The following is an 18,279-nucleotide window of genomic DNA, read 5'->3' on the forward strand; positions in this document are numbered from 1 at the left end:
TGGGGTTAAACCAATCAATACAGAGACAGGAGAGGCGGGCCTGTGAGAGGAAGGGGCGGATCTAACGCGACCTTCCAGCCAATCCCAGGAGGACCGGCGTTAGGTCAGCCAATTAGCGTCAAGAAGGGGGTCGCAGCTCAACCAATCAGTGTCGGGAACACCTGCAGCTTCACGGGCGGCCCGAGCGCCTTGTCTGTCGGCCAATAAAACATCGGAGCGGGAAACTGACCGGCGACTCCTCGGGCCAATGAGCGCGGACTTAGGGCGGGAGTGGCAGGCTCCTCGACAAATGGACACCCAAGAGCGGGCAAGCTTCCCGGAAGCTCAGCATGGGGCGCCCTCCGCCAAGGGGGAGGGGCCGTTGGTGACAGTTGGGCGGTTGATTGGCGGTTGTCTCAGCCAATAGGAGAGGAGGGCTGGCTTAAGCGGCAGCCAATGGACAGGGAGGCGGGGAGGGGCACAGCAGCAGCCAATGGGACGGGGGTTGGCCGCGTTGAAAAGGATTCTGGGAGTTTGGTCAAGGGGTGCCCAGCTGGGGGGGGGGGAGGAGAGCCAGGACTCCTGGGTTCTCTCCCCAGCTCTGGGAGGGGAGTGGGGGCTGGGAGCCCGGACGCCTGGGTTCTCTCCCCAGCTCTGGGAGGGGAGTGGGGGCTGGTGGGTTGTGGGAGCCCGGACTCCTGGGTTCTCTGCCTAGCTTGGGGGAGGGGAGTGGGGGCTGGTGGGTTGTGGGGGGTGGGAGCCAGGACGCCTGGGTTCTCTCCCCAGCTCTGGGAGGGGAGTGGGGGCTGGTGGGTTGCGGGAGCCCGGACTCCTGGGTTCTCTGCCTAGCTTGGGGGAGGGGTGAGGTCCCAGGCTTTCCTGGCAGGTGCTGCCCATGCGGAGTAAGGGGGGGGGGGTCACATGGGGTGAAATGGCAGGTCCCTGTGCAGGGGGGGTCACCCATGGGGGTGGCAGAAGGGGGGGCCGGAAACAGCCCAGCACCTGCTGGGGCAGGGGGGCAGGGTTGGCTCAGCAGGGCCTGCAGGAGCCCCTGGGGATGGGGTTACCCTGCGCTGGGGGGGCTGGGCTGGCCCCTCCTCCCCCTGGACACTTCTCTCCTTTATGTGGATCAAGATCCGAAGGACCCCCCCCCTTTCCCTCCCTCCCCCCCAGCCTCTTCCCATCCCCCCTTCACACGCGAGGGCTGGGAGTCAGGTCTCCTGGGTTCTCTGGGAGGGGAGTGGGGTAGGACAGGGAGCCCGAAAAAGCTGACGCTGGTTCCTGTTTATAACCATAACACAGGGCTGCGCCCCCAGCCCTCACCTGCATGCGTGTTCACTCTGGGCTCTAAGGATGGCCATTGCATCATTTGGAGCCTGTTTGCAGAGTCCTTTGGAGCTCTGGGTTGTGGGGGGAGCTTATGCACAAGATTCCCCTCCCCGTCAACTTGCCCCTCAACCCATCTCGCCTGGTTTGTCCTCCAGGATCGACCCCGTGGCTTATCCAGCTCGGATTTCCCCCTCCCCTGTGCCAGCCCTTGGCACATGGGGGCAGGTGGTAGATCCGAGTGTGTGTTGGGTGCGGGGCATGAGGCTGGCCCCTAACCAGGGATCGGTGTGCCCTGGGGGTGGGGAGGGCCACCCCAGGGCTGGACTGAGTGGCATGAAGGCTGCCAACTTCTCGGTGGCTCTGAGGAGACAGCTGGTGCCGCCTGTCTTGAGAAGGAAACTTTCTCAGGGATGCCCCGATAGCCAGGAACGGGGAGGGGGACAGACAGAGGGATACGGCACGCACAGGATAGTCCCACACAGTCCCTGCCCTGGGGCACAGAGGCCAAGCATTGGGGTGGGATGGGGTGACCCCATAGTGGGGACCCTTATTGGGGTGACACAAATGAGAGCAACGGGAGAGACTCAGGGTTCAGGAACAGGGGACTTGGATCTTGTGGGGGGCCTGTATAGGGGTGACACATGGAGGGTGGGGGAACTGATCCTTTCAGTGGGGACCTCTACTGGGGAGACACATGGAGGGAGGAGACAGGGTGCTTGTGTGATGAGTTGGAGCACTAGCTGAATATTATAGGGGGGACCCACAGAGGGGTAGCCCACACATGGGGGTTGGGGGCGGCAGAGAAGTCCCTCAGAGGGGAATGGGGGGATCTGAACCTTGTAGGAGGGCCCATATTGGGGTGCCACACATGAAGGCCCAGAGCTGGGAGGTCCATATAGGGGGGAGGGGGAGATGGGGCAGGAGCATGAGATCTGGATCTTTTGGGGGATCCATATTGGGGTGACACATGGGAGAGAAGCAGATGGGACAAGAGAGGGGGACTCATAAAGATGTGACACATGGGGGGGCAGCAGATGATGCAAAAGAGGGGGGACCCATAGTGGGGCTGACGTGGATCAGATGGGGCCCGGTATTGGGGTGACACACGAGGGGCAGCAGAGGAGGTGAATGGGGCAGAACCTGGATCGACTGAGCCAGGCTCTATGTTGGGGCAATACATGGGGTTGGGGGGGACCCTATGGGGGGCTTCATGTGGGGCAGCCTGGGGGCCAAGCAGACTGGAGGGATCCCACCTCTCCTGTCTCCTTTCTCCAAGAAAGGAGCGTCCCGGCCGGGATCTATTTCAAGCCCTGGGCTCCTCCGAGCCAAACTTGAAGATGCTGCTATAGTTAGCCCTTGGCACGTCACCCCCCCCCCGGCACCCCCCGGGAGCTCTATATAATCCCAGGGGGATTGGAGCACTCCCCAGCCTGCCCAGCTTCCCCTCCAGCACAGACCTCCCAACAGCTGCGCCCGCCCGCGGAGAGGAGATGGTAAGTGAGACGGACCCGGGCAGACGGACGCACCCCGGGGAATTGAACAGAGGCCCCCCCGCCATACACGCCGCAGCTTGGGGACACTCGGACCCGCCTGTGGAAAGCTATAGTGTGGAGAGAAATGACCAGGGGATCAATCGATATATCTATCGCCACGCACACCCCCTACCTACCTACCTATCCCCATATACCCCCTCTATTTACCTATCGGTCCCCCATACACACTTCTATCGATCTATCTATGGATCGATCTACCTACCCCCATCCACCCCCTCTATCTATCTATACACCCCCTCTATCTATCCCCATTCACCCCCTCTATCTATCTATCTATCTGTCTATACACCCCCTCTATCTATCCCCATTCACCCCCTCTATCTATCTATCTGTCTATACACCCCCTCTATCTATCCATCCCCATACACCCCTCTCATCCATCCATCTATCCCTGTACACTCTATCTATCCATCCCCACATACATCCCTCTATCTCTCTAGATACATTCCCCCCTACTCCTCTCTCTCTTTAGACCCATACACCCCCTATCTAGCCACCCCAGTCATCTATCTATCCCCCCCCAAACCATCTACCTATCCATCCCCACACACCCCCTCCCACCTGCACCCGTCCATCTCCAGGCATCCCCCTAAGATGGCTCAGGCATGTCCTATTCTCCTGCAGGTTTTGGGGGTCACTTCTCTCCAGGTCCCTTCTCCCCAGTGGGTCCCTTCCCCTGCAATTTCCCCACGCCATCAGGGTGCTCTGGGCGTGGAGGGGGGAGAGATGGAGTCTGATGCACAGACAGACAGCACTTGGGCCCCCTCCCCACCGGATCTCTGTCCCCTTCCACCGCCCTCCCGTCGCTGAGACTGTGGGGTCATCTGGGTCCCGACACCCAACTGAGCCATGATGGCCCCATTGGGCATGGGGCGGGGGGCACAGAGCCAAAAATTAATCCCTCGTGTATTGGGGGGGTGCTAGGGGACGCTGCAGAATCTGTGTCCCTTGGGCTAAAATCTTGGGGAGCCAAAACATCTCCCTCTAGCCTGGGCAAAAACACCCCACTTTTGATGTAGGGCCAGCTCCCCCAAGGGGAAAAACTGGGATATCCCTATTATCCATTGGGTGACTGTTACCCCCACACCAAGAGACACCCCATCTCATAACTGCCCCTCAACACAGCTGAGGCCCCTCACTTGCATTGCTTAACAGGTGTTTCCCCTTGCACCCCCATTTCCCCCACTAACTCGTATGCACCCTATTTCCCCCACTAACTCCAATATACTCCCCAATAACTGCTGTGCACCCCAATTTCCCCACTAATGCCCATGCACATCCCAGTAATTCTCATGCACCCCCCAATCACTCCCATACACCTCTCAACGTCCCCCTATGCACAATTCCACCCATATCTCCCCTGCACCCAAGTTCCTTGTAGCCCCCCAATATTGCACACTGCACCCCAATTCCCTCGCTAGCTCCCATACACCCCCAATAACCTCCACTTCTCTAAGTTCACCCCAAGAACTCCCCCAGTCCCCCCCCATCCCATCTCTTGGGCTCTGCCCCCGCTGATCACAGACAGGGAGGAGGAGGGTGTTATGGGGCACCAGGCCTATGTTCGGGGCTCAGATCTGGGGTGGGGGTATGGTGGCCCATGGAATTAACCTTTGCATGCCACGGCCTGTCTGCTTTTCTTCCCTTTCACTCCCCCGCCCCCCAAAAAAACAGGCACCCAAGAAGGCGAAGAGGAAGGCAGCCGAAGGCAGCTCCAGTGTCTTCTCTATGTTTGACCAAACCCAAATCCAGGAGTTCAAAGAGGTGAGGCGGAGGAGGTAGGGTGGATGAAGGGCAGGGAGGGGTGAGGGTGAGGGGAAGATTGGCCCCTCCAGTCTATTCCCCCTGTCTCCAGGGGGTGGGATCATCCCACCAAACCTTGATGCTCTAGGGTGGGGTCCGGGGTGCCGTCTCCCCAAGTCCTCCTCGTCCCCCCGAAATGACCTCACCTCGCCCGATCCGACAGAGAGAGACGCCACCCCACTGCGTCCTTCTCCCTGGGTGCGGCCGTCTCCCCAGCTCCCATCCCTCCCAGCACGGACGGGGCCGTTTCCTTCCCCGGATCCCAAGGGCCGGGCGTCTATTTTGGGGGCCGGTGGGTGGAGACGCGACATCTGCAGTTGGGTTGGAGGCGCCTTACAAGGAAATCCCTGGAGACGTGGAATTTGGGGGAGGAGGGGTGCCAATGGGGCATCTCCATCTGTGCTGGGGGGGAGCTTGGCTGCCGGGGGAGGGGGATAGAGGGAGGGATGGAGCAAAAGCAGTGCGGGGGGGGGGGGGTCAGTAGCTTCCCTCCCGTCTCTGGAGAGCTCGTCAGCTCCTCCGGCATGCAGCACCTGTCCCCCACGGGAGGGGGGCTGCATCGGCAGCTCCCGGGGGCACGGGGCCGGGGGCACGCCGCCAGACGAGGATTCCTGGCGTTCCTTCTGTCCCCAAGGAGTCAGGAACGGGGGCTGGGTGACAGGTGTCTCGGGGGACAGCTGCAAGGCGGGGGAGCAGTGGGGGGAGGCCGGGCTGCAGAGAGCCATATGGCCCTTGGCATCTCTCCATTCCCATGATCCTTTGCTCCTCTCCCACTTAGGCCTTCACCGTCATTGACCAGAACAGAGATGGCATCATCGACAAGGAAGACCTGAGAGACACATTCGCTGCCATGGGTAAAGAGGCGGGGCCAGACCAGGGTGGGAGGGGCTTCTCTGGGGTGGGAGGGGCCATTCCAAGAGGGGTGGGGTCTATCTGGGAAGGGAGGGACCTGTTCCAGGAGGGGGGGAATGGGATTCCCCCCCCCTTCTCCCCCACACACACTTTATAACCCTTTCCCCCCCTTGGCAGGGCGCCTGAACGTGAAGAACGAGGAGCTGGACGCCATGATTAAGGAAGCCAGCGGCCCCATCAACTTCACCGTCTTCCTCACCATGTTTGGGGAGAAGCTCAAGGGTGAGTGACCCCCCCATCCCGCTTGGTACATCCCCCTCTCCCCCCCATCACACTCCCCTTTGGTATGTCCCCATCCTGTTACCCCTTGGTACATTCCCATCTCCCCTCATCCTGCTCCCCTTTGGTACCTCCCCACCCCACTGTCCCTGGGTATATTCCCATCTACCCCTTTGGTACATCCCTATCTCCCCCCATCCTGCTCCCCCTTGGTACATCCCCATTTCCTCCTCCCCCAACTTTGGTACATCCCCATTTCCTCCCCCTGCGTATGTCCCCATCTTTTCTCCCCCCAACTTCCACCTCCCACCCTCTGACACATCCCCATCCCCCCCATCACATCCCCATCCTGCTCCCTGTTACCCATTGGTACATCCATCCCCCCAATCACAACCCCATTGGTACGTCCCATTCCACCCACTACCCATTGGTACTTCCCATCATGCTCCCCCAACCTGCTATACATTGGTACCTCCCATCCCATCCCCATTGGTATGTCCCATTACTGCCCCATCCCATCCCCCCTTAGCCTCTCCCCTATTGGTACATCCCAACCCCCCCATTGGTATGCCCCAGCCCCCCAATTCTCACCCTCTCCGCCCCCCAGGTGCTGACCCCGAGGACGTGATCATGGGGGCGTTCAAGGTCCTGGACAGCGACGCCAAAGGCACCATCAAGAAGCAGTTGTGAGTATCCCTGTCCCCAGCAGGGGGCGCTAGGGGTGGGTGTGGGGGTCTCCCCAGGGCAGGGGGCGCTAGGGGTGATCCCAGCCCTGAGAGCGCGCAGGGAGGGGGTCTCCCCAGCAGAGGGCGCTCTCCCCAGGGTGTGGGGGGGTGGTAGTAGGGGGGTACGTCAGGGTTGAGAAAGCGGGGGTGTCTCCCCAGAATTTGGGGTGTCTGATCGCCACTCTCTCTCTTCCCCCCCTCTCAGCCTGGAAGAACTTCTGACCACCCAGTGCGACAGATTCACCCCAGAAGAGGTGAGAAATTTGGGGGTGACCCCCTGAACCCCAATACAAACCCCATCCCCCCAATCTAACCCATCCCCCCCCCAGATCATCCCATCCAACCTGATCCCTCCCGCAGCAGCAATGGGGGGAGGTGTCTGGGATCGAGGGGCACAAACCCTAGCTTTGGGGGTGGGGTCACCCCAATTTTAACTCCCCTCTTGCACCTGTCGTCCCCCCCCCAGATCAAGAACATGTGGGCAGCTTTTCCTCCAGATGTGGCCGGCAACGTGGACTACAAGAACATCTGCTACGTCATTACACACGGTGAAGACAAAGAAGGGGAGTAAATCCACCAGGCCTACCCAAACTGCCCTGCCGCCCTGACGCAGGGGGCTGGCGCTGTGGGGCCCCATCCACCCACACCCCCCAGGCTGGGGGCATATCACCCACATGACGCCCAATCAGCTTCAGTTTTGGACCCCCCCAAACTGCAGACGCCAGTCTTATTTATTGTGATTTTGGGGTGGGGAGCTGGGACCCCACAACCTTGCCCTTCCCCACCCTGCAGCCAGAGTCTTAAGAAACTGATCAGGACCCGTGTCAAGAACTGAGAAAAAAATGTTTCAATAAAGATGAGGAAACCTGTTTTTAACTCTCTCGGCGTCCTAGTCTGTTGTGTTGTGACTGCTTCTGGAGTGGGGCACAGTGGCTGTTTAGATAGGGATCAAGATGGGCTAATGAAGCGGCAGTGGTTGAAATCCTGGCCCCACTGAAGTCTGTGGTTGTTTTCCGATAACTTCAGTCAGGTCAGGATGTCACAGCAGGGTTTGGAATGAAAAAATTAGATACTTCTTATCTGTTAACCTATGGAACACCCCGCCACATGATTTCATGGAGATATAATTTCACACGCGGCTCAGGAAATTTGGGATCTGATGGTTCTTAGGAGCAATTCAAAAATGTAAAATCGAGACAGCACATTTCAGGGAAAGATATGAGATGATTTTAGACGTTAAGCTGTGGAACACTCTGCCACATGATTTTAGGGAGCAAAAACTGCCCATGTGGCTTTAGAAAATTTAGTATGTGATGGCTCTTAGGGCAAAATTAAAGTGCATGAATCAAGACAGCACATCTTAGAGGGAACATATGAAATAAATGTATCAATTAACCTCTAGAACTCCCTGACACACCATTTCGTTGAGTTAAAATTTCACACATGGCTTAGAAAATTTAGCATGCGACACATTTTAGGACAGAAATTATATTGGGCAAATTAAGGTAGCACATTTCAGTAGGAAGATGGTTTTAACTAGTAGCCAGAGGAACTCCCCACCACATGAGTTTACAGAGCTTAAAATTTCACTCCCAGTTCAGGAAATGTAGTGTCTGATGGTTCTTAGGAAAAGATTCAAGGTGAGAAAATCAGACAGCATACGATACATGACGAAACGAGACAATTTTATCTGTTAATCTGTGAAATTCCCTGACCCATGATTTCACTGTCCTAAAATGTCACACTCTGCCCTGAAAATTGGGGCTTATGGTCTTAGAAGGCAAAATCTCTCTGGACCGGCGTCTCCCGACAGATTTTGAGGGAAAAATCCACAGCTCGGGCCGACTGGTGAGGCATCCCAGAGAAAGGACGTCTATACACGGGCCGAAGAACTGGGAAATATTCTCCTCCGAGATCCCACCGCTGGCTTCCACCATCACCCGGGGGTGGGCGGCTTTCAGCGCGCTGGCGGCGGGATGCAAGTCCTAGAGGAACAAGGGGCAGGGTTATAAGGGAGGGGGCTGGAGACCCCCCCGCCCCACCTGGTAGCCCCCAAACTCCCTGGTACCTCCGGGGAGAAGTTATCCAGCATGACTATGTCAGATCCGGCCTCTGCGGCTTCCAGGGCCTCTCCCAGCGAACGACACTCCACCTCCAGCTTCAGATGAAAGCCAGCCACCCGCTGGCTTCTGGACAGCCTAGAGGTGGAGAGAGAGTTTGGGCAGGGAATGGGACCCAGGTGTCCGGGTAGGAGACACCACCTAGTACTCCCAGAGATAGGGGTGGAGTCCAGGCATCTGAGATGGCTTGCCCTAGGGGTCCCCCCACACGCTCCCAGAGACTGGGAGGGGTAATGCGACCCAGGCATCCGGGTAGGAGACACCCACCCCCCCTCCAGTACTTCCAGGCCCACCCCCTTACCTGGGCAATTCCTCCCGCAGCCCAGACGTGGTTATCCTTCAGCATGACAAGACTGCCCAAACCGTAGCGGTGGCCCGAAGCTCCCCCACCAGCAGGGCGTACTTCTCAGCCAGCCTGAAACCCGGCGTGGTCTTCCTCGTCCCGGCCACTTGCCCGCGCCAGCCGGCCTCCCGCGCCAGCCGGCAGGCCCGTCCCGTGGCCGTGGCCACCCCGCTGCAACCGTCCCAGGCAATTCAGAGCAGTCCTCTCCCCAAGCAACAGGTGGCGGGCTTTGCCGCGGACTTCGGCCACGCGGGCCACGGGCTCCAGCCAGGCCCCCTCGGGCTGGAACCACTCCACGGTGCAGCCCAGCTCGGTAAAGACGGCGTCAAAGAAGGGGCAGCCAGCCAACACCCCGGGAGACTTGCAGAGGAGCACAGCGCGCTCCGGGCGTTCCCCCACTGCGCAGCCCGCGGGGTCGAAGGCCGGGGCATCCTCCTGCAGCCAGTCCCGGACCAGCTGGCGCAGGCGGGGGGGCGGAGGAGGTGAGAGAGATCCAGGCGGGAGGTCATGGCGTCGGTCTGCAACGGGAAACCACAGAGGCATTGTGGAGAAGACATACCAGAGCGTACACTGCTCCTACAAGTCGGGGCATCTTTATGGCGCCACCGAGTGGAGGAAGAGGGGAACTGTGCCCAGAGCCAGGGCAACCCTGCTGGGCGAGGCCAGGCTGGAGCAGCCGGGAGCTCCCCCCACAGCCAGCGCCCCGCCCCTTCCCCACAGCGCCCCCTGCTGGGCGAGGCCGGGCTGGAGCAGCCGGGAGCTCCCCCCACAGCCAGCGCCCCGCCCCTTCCCCACAGCGCCCCCTGCTGGCGAGGCCGGGCTGGAGCAGCCGGGAGCTCCCCCCACAGCCAGCGCCCCGCCCCTTCCCCACAGCGCCCCCTGCTGGGCGAGGCCGGGCTGGAGCAGCCGGGAGCTCCCCCCACAGCCAGCGCCCCGCCCCTTCCCCACAGCGCCCCCTGCTGGGCGAGGCCGGGCTGGAGCAGCCGGGAGCTCCCCCACAGCCAGCGCCCCGCCCCTTCCCCACAGCGCCCCCTGCTGGGCGAGGCCGGGCTGGAGCAGCCGGGAGCTCCCCCCACAGCGCCCCCTGCTGGGCGAGGCCGGGCTGGAGCGGCCGGGAGCTCCCCCACAGCCGGCGCCCCGCCCCTTCCCCACAGCGCCCCCTGCTGGGCGAGGCCGGGCTGGAGCGGCCGGGAGCTCCCCCCACAGTCGGCGCCCCGCCCCTTCCCCACAGCGCCCCCTGCTGGGCGAGGCCGGGCTGGAGCAGCCGGGAGCTCCCCCCACAGCCAGCGCCCCGCCCCTTCCCCACAGCGCCCCCTGCTGGGCGAGGCCGGCTGGAGCAGCCGGGAGCTCCCCCCACAGCCAGCGCCCCGCCCCTTCCCCACAGCGCCCCCTGCTGGGCGAGGCCGGGCTGGAGCAGCCGGGAGCTCCCCCCACAGCCAGCGCCCCGCCCCTTCCCCACAGTGCCCCCTGCTGGGCGAGGCCGGGCTGGAGCAGCCGGGAGCTCCGCACAAAACCAGCACTCCCACCCTGCTCCCCACAGCGCCCCCTGGTGGAAGAGGCTGGGGCTGGAATAGCCAAGAGCTCCCCCCACAGCCAGCGCCCCTCCCCACAGCACCCCATGCTCCCCCTTTTCCCCTGCGTCCCTTCCCCCCATTTGACAAGGGAAGAGAGAAAAGGGGTTCACTCCCAGCTCCTCCCACTTCCCCCCACCCCAGGGTCCTGTCTGCGTCTCCCACTCCGCCCCGGGCCTGTCTGCACCAAACCCCCTCCCCCAGCACAAGGCAAAGTCCAGGCCATCCCAGTCTGACCCAGAGCAAACACACAGGGCAGAGCAACTCCCACTCCAGGGCCACAGACCCCGAGCTCCCGGGCCTGGGACTGGGGGGCCGGGGACCCCCTGAGCAGGAGGGATCTTACCTGCCACCGCCACTCGGTGGAGTCCGGGAACAAGGGGCAGCTGGACGGAGATCTGGAACAGGACACGCTTCCCGGCCTGGAAGGAGCTGGGGTGTGGGAGGGGCTGGCCAGGAGGTGGGGCTGGCCAGGGGGGGCGGGGGGGCTGAGAAAACACCTAGGAGGCACTTCACACAGAGTATAAACTGCTTCCCCCGGGGGCCAGCGCCGGGCGAGGGGTCCCTGTGAGCCCAGCCCCCCGCCGCCCCAGAGGGGCCACGTCCCAGCACCAGGCGAGGGGTCCCCGTGTGCCCAGGCCCCCCACCCCAGAGGGGCCACATCCCAGCACCAGGCGAGGGGTCCCTGTGAGCCCAGCCCCCCCACCCCAGAGGGGCCACATCCCAGCGCCAGGCGAGGGGTCCCCGTGTGCCCAGCCCCCCCACCCCAGAGGGGCCACGTCCCAGCGCCAGGCGAGGGGTCCCCGTGTGCCCAGCCCCCGCACCCCAGAGGGGCCACGTCCCAGCACCAGGCGATGGGTCCCTCTGTGCCCAGCCCCCCGCCGCCTCAGAGGGGCCACGTCCAGCACCAGGCGATGGGTCCCTGTGAGCCCAGCCCCCCGCTGTCCCAGAGGGGCCACGTCCCAGCACCAGGTGAGGGGTCCCCGTGTGCCCAGGCCCCCCACCCCAGAGGGGCCACATCCCAGCACCAGGCGAGGGGTCCCTGTGAGCCCAGCCCCCCGCTGCCCCTGAGGGGCCACGTCCCAGCACCAGGCGAGGGGTCCCCGTGTGCCCAGGCCCCCCACCCCAGAGGGGCCACGTCCCAGCGCCAGGCGAGGGGTCCCCGTGTGCCCAGGCCCCCCACCCCAGAGGGGCCACGTCCCCAGCGCCAGGCGAGGGGTCCCCGTGTGCCCAGGCCCCCCATCCCAGAGGGGCCACGTCCCAGCGCCAGGCGAGGGTCCCCGTGTGCCAGGCCCCCCCACCCCAGAGGGGCCACATCCCAGTGCCAGGCGAGAGGACCCGTGTGCCATCCTCCAGAGGCAGCAAATTCTGACCGATGTGGCTGAAAAAGACATTTCAGAAGATACACAGGAGATCCCTCCGAGTCCAAAATGCACCTTTTTGCTTTCCACAGGGGTGTCCATTTTGCTTTCCACGGGGGTGGGCAGAGTCACGTCCTTTCTCCCCTTCCAGCACTTCACCCATCGCTCCGCCTAGTTTGGACAGAACCACACGACAACGCGAACGTTCTCGTACGAAAATACGATCGCACGGGAAAGGCGTTTACATTTTCATGCCACGTGTGGGAACCGCGTGCTTTGCACGGCACGGTTCAACTCGGCACTGCCATGGCCAGCGACGTGTTGGCCGGGTTTGGTTTGGTTACAGACCCACTGGACGATGTCCTTCGTCATCCCAAGCCAATAGTATTGTGCGATCATTGCGCTTCTCGTTTTAAAGATTCCTTGGTGTTGGCCCCGGGGACTCCCACGACGCTGTTGGAAGAGTTGTCGGGCTTGCTTCCTGGTGCGCACGATGACAGCCTTTCTTCTTTGCCAGTCCGGAAAAGCGTCCGTCTGCTGATCGGAGAAGAGGGGGACACTGAGGCGAGGGTAAGCAATGATCAGATATTTTCAAAGTCACCAGTTCATAGGGCTATGATTTGGTCATGGAATCTGTGACTTCCAAAGACCCCTGTGACTTTAGCCCCCGGGAGCTCGGAGCCGCTGCGGGTGGCCAGGGCGCCCTGCAGCTGGGAGCCACAGGCGGGGGGGGATGCCCCGCAGCTCCCAGCCGGGCCCCCAGGAGTGGTGTGGAGACCCCATAGCTCCCAATTTTATCGTGCATACTTTTAGTAGACGTCAGGGATAGGTTGCAGGCTTCAGGAATTTTTCTTTATTGCCCGTGACCTGTCCGTGACTTTTACTACAAATATGCGTGACAAAATCTTAGCCTTAATTATACGGCATATGCATATCAAAGATATCTGAACGCTATCGGGGGGGGTAGCCGTGTTAATCTGTATCCACAAAAACAAGGTTAGTCTTTAAGGTGCCACCGGACTCCTTGTTATATCTGAGCACTGTGTGGTTCGTCATGGCTTGAGTACAAAGTGCAGGGGGGGAGACTTCAATATCTGGTTCTAATTAGCTGTTGAAATGGTTTTTTAAACGAGAAATCATTGCTCGGTGAAAGCCTGCGGGTTGTTGTTTGTGGATACGTTGGATCACGGGCTTGAGAAATAAAGCGGAATGACAGGGTTTGTCTGGTCGTATTCATAAGTTATACTCCTTTGCCGTGTAACTGACCCACGCGTTCGTGAGGGCACCGAGGTGGGTAGCGCAGATGTTCTGGGCATCGTGAAGAAAACCCAGGATCCTGACCGTGGTCCCGGTGACGGTCGGGTGAACGCTCCAAACAAACCCAGCGCTGGGGCATCGGGACCATAAGTTACAGGCTGAAAAGTCCATTGTATTCTGCGTCTGGATGACATGAAAAGAAGTCTCGCTCGCCTTCCAAAGAAAAGTTGGCAGCAAATCGACACAGATGAAGTCTGCCGGCTTTATTCATTCCTTCAGGATATGTGTTTCTCCTCTTGAATGCCAACACCCGGGCGGCTTTTTCCTCAAAGGGTTTCCCTGAGTATTGTTCACAGAAGAAAACATGTCACACTGTTAACATTTACCTAATGGCAAACATGCAGTATCTAGCCATACAACAATCGGACTTTATTTAGTCGGTGTGACGAAGCGCTGCTCCCGGGGCAGCAGCTTCTTGCTCAGGCACGCAATGGGGCGTCTCTCCCACTTAGTATCAGTTTGCATCAGCACCGCACCCAGCCCCACGTCGGAGGGGTCAGTGAGCACCAGGAAGGGTTTGTTAAAATCCAGGTTTACCAGCTTTGGATAAGTTGCCCGTGACAGTAGGTGTGACATGGAAATTGCGGACGTATAAGCAGGGTAAGCCCAACTCAACGAGGCCGCATTCATAGGCCAATCCCAAGAGGGACAGAAGTCAACGTGAGCTACGTGCCTAAGTTTGAAGTATTGTGGCTTACAAAGTCTGGCTGCCTTTGACCCATGGAAATCAAATTGCATTTGAAATCATGAGATGGCCTATAAGAGTTTAACCAAGTGAAGTCAGAGTCACTCCAGGCAGGAATGTGAATTTCACAAGCAGGGGAGTTTGAAAATAACAGAGCATAGAGAGATACCCGCTCCCTACCCGCCATACTGCTGTTTATTACAGGGAGGTTTTGGCCTTGTACAGCCTTGTTGGAAAAATCCGTTTTCTGAAATGCTGAAGAATCTGAAATAAAGCAACCCATATAACGAACACACGCGTTTCAGGGTCACGATGATCACAGGCATGACAAACATTTATAAAGCACAAAGGGACTTCGGAGCCTTTGTGAAGGTCCTCAGCCAGGGGGACCCTACACCTTTGGGTCCACCAGACGTCTATTGCAGGGTGCACAGCGAAAGTGCTCGTGGCAGGGGAGTTATCTCACTGGAGAATGGACAGGGGAGACACTTGGGGGGTTAAGCACCAGGTTAGCAGAGCACTCTTGTATGGGTTTCACAAAGCGTGTGTTATCTTTGTGAGGGGGTCCCCTGGGTGCAACCTGGACTATGGGACCCCTGACCCCTCCCAACCCACCAGCCTTTCACCCTGTCCTTTCTCCAAGGGGCCTCAGGGAGAGCGGATAACTTTTCGATGGGCCACCCACGCCCATCTGGCCAACCTTTTTGTTGCAACTGAAAGGCTGGGTGTGGGCGTTGCCTAGAACCTCAGAGTTACAACCCCCAGGGCCGAGGGTTGTTCCTACCTCTGAAATGTTCCCAACGCTGAACAAACATTCGGGTTTGTCCCTTCAAAAGTTTACAGCTGACCATGGACTTCTACAGCTTGGAAACTTTACCAGGCAGAAGAAGAAGGCCGCTCTCCCTTTATTTATTACGTTGAACGTAGTCCTGTCCTGTGTTGGGGGCTTTGTGCGGCGGGGGCCGGGAGGGTTTCTGCTGCTGCCTGATTGCGGGCTTCCCGTTCCAAAGCAGGTGCGTGTGGTTGGCCGGTGAGTCCCTAACGCTGGCGTTCGTACCTCCGTGTTCACGACTTCCCGTCCAGGGACAGCTCGCACAGTCCAACAGGGTAGTAACCGATCAGGAGTCGGAAAGAGACCCCTCGCAAGGCAGGCATTGTACCAAACATCTCATCAGCATCTCACAGCGGCCGGGGGGGGTCCGGGGGGCTACGTCGAGGTACACAGGGCCGCAGCCTTACGTCCCTGACGTTTACTGCTCCCGAACTCAGAGGTGACGCTTTAGCTGGGACAAGGTGCTGAGGCAACGTCATCCCAGGGGGGATGGATAGCTCAGTGGTTGAGCATTGGCCTGCTAAACCCAGGGTTGTGAGTTCAATCCTTGAGGGGGCCATTTAGGGATATGGGGCAAAAATTGGGGATTGGTCCTGCTTTGAGCAGGGGGTTGGACTAGATGACCTCCTGAGGTCCCCTTCCAATCCTGATATTCTATGATTCTATGATCCCAGCACTTGAGAAAAAGCAATCGGAGCGGAGAGGACCCAGCCCCCGTGGCTGTGTTTTCAGGACAGCTTAGAAAGCGTCCTACAAGCGGAGTGTCTGGGCTAGTGGATGTAAAATGCTGAACGGAGATCTGAGTATTTCTTTATTATTCCTCTCCACGGCAGAGCAGGTCATCCAGGGTGACCAGACAGCAAGTGTAAAAAATCGGGACGGGGGGTGGGGGGTAATCGGTGCCTATATAAGAAAAAGACCCCCCAAAACAGGACTGTCCCTTTACAAACGGGACATCGGGTCATCCAGCGTATTAGGAAAGAAACACCGAGTGCCCGCAAACCGTTGAGAGTCGTGGAAAGCGGACTCGGGAGAGCTCTGAATTCCTTTTCAAAGCAAGCGCACGGGCAGAAAATCAACCCTGGTGCTTTACCCAGACCCGCCACCCGGAGCGAACCCCGAGGCGGAACCGGCGGCTCGCGCCCCAGACCTCCCCGTGCACCGCGCTCTGGCAGCCTCTTGGGCTTGGTCCCCCCCCCGCTGCAGAAACACACGGGCCCCCTCGTGCCCCGCGACATCAGCCGAGCTCGCCCGCCTTCGGCACTGCAAAGTCGCCTGCATCCCGGGGACAGAACGTGCCCTGGCTGCACCCGGCTTCTCCGGCGGCTGACGTGGCAGCTCCATCCCCACATCCCCGGCGTCCCCGGCGTCGGCCCCAGACGCAGCCCTCACAGCAGACAGGCCCTTGCTCCTGCGGGGGACGAAGAGCCGCCCCCGGGGCCTGGCTGGGCTAAGAGGACTCTTGTTTCTCGCATTGCCCCGCTCCCGAGACCTGACTGGCTCAGCCCTGGGTGTGAGCTGCCAGAGGGATGGCAGGCAACAAAGCCTGGCTATGCAAGGACACAAACACACCCACCCCACCCAAAAGCGGGGCTGGGACCTGCCAGCCCCCTGGGCCTGGGCGTCTCTGGGGTCCCGGACAGCCCCCCGCTCCGTGCAGCTGCCGGTGGGTGGCTGGGGTACGTGAGAGCTGGAAACATCCTGGGGTGCTCCCCAGTGGGGGGCCACGCGATCACCAGCTCCTCAGCGGTGCCGCAGGCCAGGGGTAACTGCTGATGGCGGGGGCACCATGGCAGGGCCCTCCCCTCGCCATCACAGCCACGCTCAGCTTCCTGGGGAGGGCCAAGGCACCCTCCAGCAACACCCCCGACGCCCGGATCGGCCTTAGGGGAAATGGTGCCCTGGCCCCCTCATCACCCCCCACTGCCTCCCTGGACTCCGCTCCCCCCACCCCTTGCTCCTGGTCTCCGCTGCCCCCTCATCAGTCTAAGCCCCCACTGTCTCCCCAGATTCCCCTCCCCCCATTGCTCCTGGCCCCCGCTGGCCACTGCATCATCCCCTAGCCCTCCACTGCCCCCCCAGGCTTCCCTCCCCCCATCGCTCCCCTCCCCACCTCCAGCTGCCCTGGGCCCCCCACCCCACTCGTGCGGAGCCGCAGCAGGGCAGGCTGGGGCGGGCTGGGGCAGGGGGCACAAGGCTGGGGCAGGGCGGGACGGGGCTCCCCCGCTCCGGCAACGCCTGCTGGGGTGGGACAGGGCCTTGCCCAGCAGGGCCCTGCGGCCAGACTCAGCCCCCCTGGCAGGAATGGGGGGGGAGACCCCGCATCCCACCCCCGGCTCTGTGCAGGCACTGGCCAGGGGCTCTCCAGCACACTGAGGGGGGGCACAGCCCGGGGGGGGCACGACTTGAGGGACAGGCGCCAGCACTGGGGGTGCAGGCGGCAGGGCTGGGGGGAGGGACTGGGAATGGGGGTGCGGGGGCAGGGCTGGGGGAGGGACTGGGGGAGTGCAGGGGGCAAGGCTGGGGGAAGGACTGGAATGGGGGTGCAGGGGGCAAGGCTGGGGGAGGGACTGCGAATGGGGGAGTGGAGGGGGGCAGGGCTGGGGGGAGGGACTGGGAATGGGGGTGCAGAGGGGGCAGGGCTGGGGGAGGTGCAGGTAACGGGGGTCCAGGGGGAGCAGGGCTGGGGGAGGTGCAGGTAACGGGGGTGCAAAGGGGCAGGGCTGGGGAGGTGCAGGTATCGGGGGTGCAGAGGGGAAAGGGCTGGGGGAGGTGCAGGTAACGGGGTGCAGAGGGGGCAGGGCTGGGGGAGGTGCAGGTAACGGGGGTCCGGGGGGGCAGGGCTGGGGGAGGTGCAGGTAACGGGGGTCCGGGGGGAGCAGGGCTGGGGGAGGTGCAGGTAACGGGGGTGCAAAGGGGCAGGGCTGGGGGGAGGTGCAGGTAACGGGGGTGCAAAGGGGGCAGGGCTGGGGGGAGGTGCAGGTATCGGGGGTGCAGAGGGGAAAGGGCTGGGGGAGGTGCAGGTAACGGGGGTGCAGAGGGGGCAGGGCTGGGGGAGGTGCAGGTAACGGGGGTCCGGGGGGAGCAGGGCTGGGGAGGTGCAGGTAACGGGGGTGCAAAGGGGCAGGGCTGGGGAGGTGCAGGTAACGGGGGTGCAAAGGGGCAGGGCTGGGGGAGGTGCAGGTAACGGGGGTCCAGGGGGAGCAGGGCTGGGGGAGGTGCAGGTAACGGGGGTGCAGAGGGGGGCAGGGCTGGGGGAGGTGCAGGTAACGGGGGTCCGGGGGGGCAGGGCTGGGGGAGGTGCAGGTAACGGGGGTCCGGGGGGAGCAGGGCTGGGGGAGGTGCAGGTATCGGGGGTGCAGAGGGGAAAGGGCTGGGGGAGGTGCAGGTAACGGGGGGTGCAGAGGGGCAGGGCTGGGGGAGGTGCAGGTAATGGGGGTCCGGGGGGGGCAGGGCTGGGGGAGGTGCAGGTAACGGGGGTCCGGGGGGGCAGGGCTGGGGGAGGTGCAGGTAACGGGGTCCGGGGGGAG

The 18,279-nt window shown here is 61.4% G+C and overlaps 2 protein-coding genes across 3 annotated transcripts; one reads left to right on the forward strand and one right to left on the reverse strand.

Annotated features, from left to right (window-relative positions):
• Nucleotides 1–2,545: 2,545 nt before the first annotated feature.
• Nucleotides 2,546–7,389, forward strand: MYL11 (myosin light chain 11). Of its 2 annotated transcripts, XM_073350512.1 has the most exons (7): nucleotides 2,546–2,801; nucleotides 4,536–4,625; nucleotides 5,443–5,518; nucleotides 5,694–5,798; nucleotides 6,403–6,481; nucleotides 6,726–6,774; nucleotides 6,987–7,389. In XM_073350512.1, exons 1-7 carry the CDS (start codon nucleotides 2,799–2,801, stop codon nucleotides 7,089–7,091), a joined length of 507 nt encoding a protein of 168 aa, XP_073206613.1. In that variant the 5' UTR covers nucleotides 2,546–2,798; the 3' UTR covers nucleotides 7,092–7,389. The 2 variants fall into 2 exon arrangements, with proteins under 2 accessions (XP_073206613.1, XP_073206612.1); XM_073350511.1 differs by lacking the exon at nucleotides 2,546–2,801 and having other exon boundaries at nucleotides 2,829–4,625.
• Nucleotides 7,390–7,931: 542 nt separating this feature from the next.
• On the reverse strand, nucleotides 7,932–9,492 carry QPRT (quinolinate phosphoribosyltransferase). The gene is given in 7 exon segments (XM_073350513.1): nucleotides 7,932–8,370; nucleotides 8,373–8,505; nucleotides 8,589–8,718; nucleotides 8,934–9,030; nucleotides 9,033–9,159; nucleotides 9,161–9,462; nucleotides 9,465–9,492. Coding segments are annotated over 7 exon segments (894 nt in total). The 3' UTR covers nucleotides 7,932–8,293.
• Nucleotides 9,493–18,279: the final 8,787 nt, after the last annotated feature.

This window comes from Lepidochelys kempii, chromosome 6 (genome assembly GCF_965140265.1).
Source record: "Lepidochelys kempii isolate rLepKem1 chromosome 6, rLepKem1.hap2, whole genome shotgun sequence".
Classification (NCBI taxonomy): Eukaryota; Metazoa; Chordata; order Testudines; family Cheloniidae; genus Lepidochelys; species Lepidochelys kempii.

What these genes read in the sequence shown, in the direction of transcription:
- MYL11 (XM_073350511.1), top strand. Translation starts at nt 4,422, where the DNA reads ATGTTCGGGGCTCAGATCTGGGGTGGGGGTATGGTGGCCCATGGAATT. An exon ending in AAATCCAGGAGTTCAAAGAG is followed by an intron (nt 4,626 to 5,442) that starts GTGAGGCGGAGG and finishes TCTCCCACTTAG; the next exon opens with GCCTTCACCGTCATTGACCA. An exon ending in GGCACCATCAAGAAGCAGTT is followed by an intron (nt 6,482 to 6,725) that starts GTGAGTATCCCT and finishes CCCCCCTCTCAG; the next exon opens with CCTGGAAGAACTTCTGACCA.